General features: G+C 39.3%; 1 protein-coding gene across 1 annotated transcript in view; it reads left to right on the top strand.

Annotated features, from left to right (window-relative positions):
- LOC109477603 (ubiquitin-conjugating enzyme E2 K-like) overlaps window positions 1–3,438 on the top strand; it is a 5,211-nt gene extending 1,773 nt beyond the window's left edge. Inside the window, exons 2-8 of the mRNA XM_019778945.1 lie at window positions 63–156; window positions 476–534; window positions 691–773; window positions 1,281–1,380; window positions 1,586–1,649; window positions 1,991–2,061; window positions 2,601–3,438. Coding sequence (XP_019634504.1) covers window positions 63–156; window positions 476–534; window positions 691–773; window positions 1,281–1,380; window positions 1,586–1,649; window positions 1,991–2,061; window positions 2,601–2,672 — 543 coding nt within the window. The 3' untranslated portion in view covers window positions 2,673–3,438. The remainder of the gene's footprint in view (window positions 1–62; window positions 157–475; window positions 535–690; window positions 774–1,280; window positions 1,381–1,585; window positions 1,650–1,990; window positions 2,062–2,600) is intronic.
- The last annotated feature ends 1,611 nt before the right edge of the window (window positions 3,439–5,049 follow it).

Consider the following 5,049-nt stretch of genomic DNA (forward strand, 5'->3'; position numbering starts at 1 on the left):
GAATCCGAGAACCAACAAATTAAATTGGTGTGGCCTAATGTGTATATGTTTTGCTTTTGTAGGCTGCTAAATGTAACATCAGAGTAGAGCTCATCGATGATAACTTTACTGAACTGCGAGGGGAGATAGCAGGACCACCAGAGACCCCATATGAAGGTTAGTCTACTGTTCTTTAAATTTATTTACTTATTATTGGTTTGGCTGTCAGACAAGGCTGCACAAACTAGCCTGTGGTAGCACGTCTACAGAACGTACAGCACAAATGAGCAAAACCCCCATTTTTCACGGTTTTCAATTGGATTTTTGGTCAACGTTGCATCACAATTTTGCCCGTTGCAGATGATATTTTTCCAACATAACATTTGGGAACTACAGATGGAGCCTTATATGCGCAAATATGACCTTATATGAGACATTCTGCAGAAGTGCTATGCACAATACATTATGACCATGTTTTTTTTTCTCTAAATTTCAGGTGGTAAATTTCTGTTGGAGATAAAGATACCTGAAACATATCCCTTCAACCCTCCTAAGGTATGTCATGTTTATTCCTATACTACCGACCCTAATTTTTTCAGGACTGAAACAGGAAAGACAACATTTTTTCCCTAGGCCTAGTAAGATTTCTGGCAACTTACAAAGTTTGCAGTAGTGCAGGTAATCTGTACTGACAAGCTGTTTTGACCTCAGGTGAAGTTTATGACTAAGATCTGGCACCCCAATATCAGCTCTGTGACTGGTGCCATCTGTCTGGACATTCTGAAGGACCAGTGGTGAGTAGTGCTGTGTACAGGTTCCCTGGAACTAGTGTTGTCTGTTCTTGGGGTTGGGAGCGCTAAGTCTCATATAAAAGAATGTACAACCCCCCCTCAACACGCTACGTTTAGAACTCTCAGGCACTTGACTTAGAACTCCCAGCCCCAAGAACAGACAACACTTAGCATGTATATATGGGTTGCTCATACAGTACCATCTATAATTTATTAAAGTATAAAAGTATATGTACGATTTGAGGGGTTTTCTTGTGCAATGCGTCACGCCACAGCGAAACATAATAAATGCGGAAGTAACTACACCACCGCAGGGCAAAAAAAGTCAAGGATCTATGACCTGATTAAGACATCAAATTATTTGAAAATCTTATGTAAAATAAATGCCAGCAGGAGATGCCAGCTCCTATTCTGAAATAACATTTTGTATCATGCTGCATTTAAAAGATGTAACTCTAGAAGTGTTGTCATGCTGTATGCTGATGCTGTTCCTCTGCTGTTTCCTCCCAGGGCAGCGGCTATGACCTTGAGAACAGTGCTGCTGTCCCTTCAGGCCCTGCTGTCCGCAGCTGAACCAGACGACCCTCAGGACGCTGTGGTGGCCAAACAGGTAACAGGAACAGCAGCATACATTTGTAGATGTATCATTCTTTGTGGAAAGGCCTTGAAATTCATTTTGGGTAATAGGACTCAGCAGCAAGGTCGGCTGGGGTTGGCTGGGTTCATGCAGCAACTAAATGTTTCCAAATTTTGTTTTCAAATTATAAAGGAAAATTGTGGACTATACATATATATGCCTCTTTTTTCTTCCACAGTACAAGGAAAATAGACCTCTGTGGGAAAAGACAGCCAGGCACTGGGCACAAGAATATGCTGAAGGTAAGAAAATTGCTAAGAGAGGCTGCTTTAACATCACTCCATTGAAAAAAGACTTGCTTCTGATTCTAGGTTTTGGTCAACGAGTAATCACTAATACAATTGCAAACAACTGTTCTTGATATCACAGTGAGTCGATGCAGGTAAAGGTTGAATATTTGTCACAAATGCCTACATTTTGTACATGGATGTCAATTGAATAATGCATGTACTACCTGTATGATCATAATATGTCGTTGAACAAAATTAGAAACTGTTTAGTTTTATGGGTCTTCCAATGTGTAAATTGTAGCCCATTTCTTGTAGTTAGTACATGTCTGACTTCTCTCTCTCTCTCCCTGCAGCCCCTAAAAGTAAAAAAGACGAGGAGTTCTATGACAAAGTATCTCAACTAGTAGAGATGGGGTTTGACCGGGTAAGTCCTGGGTATGTGTTAGCTATTAATGATAGTGTTTTGTTGTACTTACTCTTACTTTTTGTATAGTACTTCTTTCTGCTGTTCAAAATAATTTAGATGTTTTGTATTTACTTTGAATAAGGCATAGACTTGTAAAGGATACTTTGAACAAGGCAAGGTAGTCTTAAAGTTGTTGACTTATATTTATAATCTAATGATTCTTGATTCAAATCCCTAGCAGACATTGTGCCCTTGAGAAAGACACTTAACACCTATATCCTCATAGGACTCAAGTGAAAATGAGTACCTAGCTTCAGATAGGCATGTCCTCTCAAATGGAAGGTAAAGTTGAGGTCCAGTGTTTAGGGAAAGCCACACCTCAAGCACATTAGAGATCTCACCACACTTATCAAAAAGAGTACATGAACATATAGCTCCTTCCCAGTGTGAGTGAATCAAACCTCATAGTCTCTACTTCACGGTTTACCAGTTATAAAAATGAACTATCAAACAAAAAGAAACAAGGTCTAACTGTTTTTCCTGTTTTGTTTTTCCAGCACAGAGCATTGACAGCCTTGTCTGCACATGAATGGAACATAGAGAGAGCCACACAAGACCTCATCAGTTAATCCACACCCATCTCTGTAGCTCATCACCACAGTTTTTAGGAACTGCCAATCACCTGGATCCAACCAATCATCACTCACCATGCAAATTAAGTTTGTGGGAGGAGTCAGCTGTATGGGCCCCAGCTATATTTAAAGGCATCCAAAGCAATTTTAGGGCAGCAAAACAAAAAATATTCAGGATCCACTCTCAGATGAGGAAATCTGTCCAGTTTTTGCTGCCATTTCTTAGCACATTTGATACATGTACTTGAAGCGTTTGAAATGGCCAAAAAATAAGCTACGTGAGGAGTCCCTTTATCTTTAGGTACCGCCCATAAATAGCTAGAACCAGCCTATAATGCAAAACAACCAACAGTTTACTGTCAGCGACATGGAATTTTTGCTCACAGATATCAGTATGCTAGGTAGTACAAAATTAATGTATGATAGGACTTGATTCAACTTTCTACATTAAAAGAATGACCAGAAAATTGACCTTGAAAATCCAGCTTTGCTGCTTTGAAGTTGCATTGGAGGCCTTCAAGTTACAAATGTATGGCTGCCTTCCCTGCAGTATTATGAAGACCTGCTAGGTGTACATACACAAACTTTGATTTGTTAGAAAACAATGAAACTGAAGTCTAAGTTGACTGTAAATAGATTTCGTCCCAGCATCTTTGCCTGAGATAACGTCATATTTCGTGTCCAAAGAAATGCCGCTTATAAATTTGAGATTCGACACAAGTTTGATATGATGCTCAGTGGTATAGAAGGAAGTAAAAAAAAAGCAAAAAAAAAAACAAATTTAAACCTTTGGCAGTCCTACACAAAAAAAATCTGTAGTTTTCAGTGTTCTTTGAATGTGGCTATAAAGAAAAGGGCCTTTTATGTGCAAGTAAAGTTAAGTCATAATCGGGTCATAGTTGATTCAGGCTTTTTTCCATTGCTTCAAATGAAAGATACAGGTACTAGTATGTGACAGCTGCATTCTGCAAAGATACATGTAAATGGTGCAGGAAGTTTTCTGGGGTAAGTTGATGGGGGAGGGGGGTGTTAAATCTGTGCATGTACATATTTTGTATGTAAGTGATCACTGAAATACGTGTATTGTGTATTAGGCCTTTATATTGTAAAGCTTAAAAGAAAATGTTCGGACCCTACATGTAGGACAATGTTTGACTGGAAATACTGTACCTTCAGTTTTCTATTTGTTTTGTTATCCTGGATCTAGTGTCCATTATAATTACATTAACACATGCATACGTTAGTTTAAATTCTCTGATAGTACTATTAGTAATTTGAAAAAAAATGTAACTGGCTCTGGGAATATGTTATTGGTCCTGATGTCATCAAACATGCTCTTGACTGTATAAAGTCAAACTTTTGTTCCAACACAAGGCAATGTTCTCACCCAGAGCTTTTGACTAGTTACTCTGGTCTTCTTCAATAGACTGACCCAGTGAGGCTTGCCACGTGGCTTCTCTGAAGTGTGACGTCAACACTGGGTCAAGGGTATCCGTTGAAGGATGTCGGCCCCCGTCGAGGTTGAGCTACGTTGATATTCATTTACCAGATACCTTTGACCCAGTGTTGACGTCACATTTCAGAGAAGCCATGTGACAAGTCTCACTGGGCCAGTCTACTGAAGAAGACCAGAGTAACTAGTTGAAAGCTCTGGGTGCAGAACAATCCTTTGTGTAAAAACAAAAGTTTTAACTTTAAACTTGCAACTTTCAACTCAGATGAACTTTTAATGATGATTTGACAGCTTGATTTTTCACACATTATTGTAGATTTTTGGTAAGATATTTGCTCCATTGTCTGTATCACTGTCTTCTGGATCATGCTGCTGGTTTTATCCAATGCCATTCTTCACACATAAGTAAGCACGGCATTGATTTCTACACATGAAGCAGTTCTAATATGGTACCATTTGGGTTTGCTCCTGAGGTGTTGCCAAAATCCGTGCATTTTGTCAAAGATGATATAATTACATCCTCATCCAATCACACAAGTTGGTGTATGTGCACAGCTATGTCAACCCTTTGTACATCGTCATGGAAACATTTCCCACTTTTCTGTATTTCTAAGAACTGAAGATAAATGCTAATCTAAAAAAAGAAAAGTAGTTGTTTCTGGATCAGTTCTTACTTCTTACTCTTTGTTACTACTGGTATCATTAATGGTTAGCACGTTGGTAGAATGTACTGATTCTTCACAGTTTTCATTGGATGTTAGGTCAACGTTGCAAGAGAATTTTGACGATAACACACGGGAACACACAACAAAGCTCCTTCCTCCGGCGCTATGAAACCTGGGAATTTCCACCCCTGGCGCTATGCATCCTGGGAACGGGAAATGTTGACTTGCCTGACCAAACCAAACGCATCGATAGATG

This window comes from Branchiostoma belcheri, unplaced genomic scaffold (assembly GCF_001625305.1).
Source record: "Branchiostoma belcheri isolate BF01 breed outbred unplaced genomic scaffold, Haploidv18h27 scaffold40, whole genome shotgun sequence".
NCBI lineage: Eukaryota > Metazoa > Chordata > Leptocardii > Amphioxiformes > Branchiostomatidae > Branchiostoma > Branchiostoma belcheri.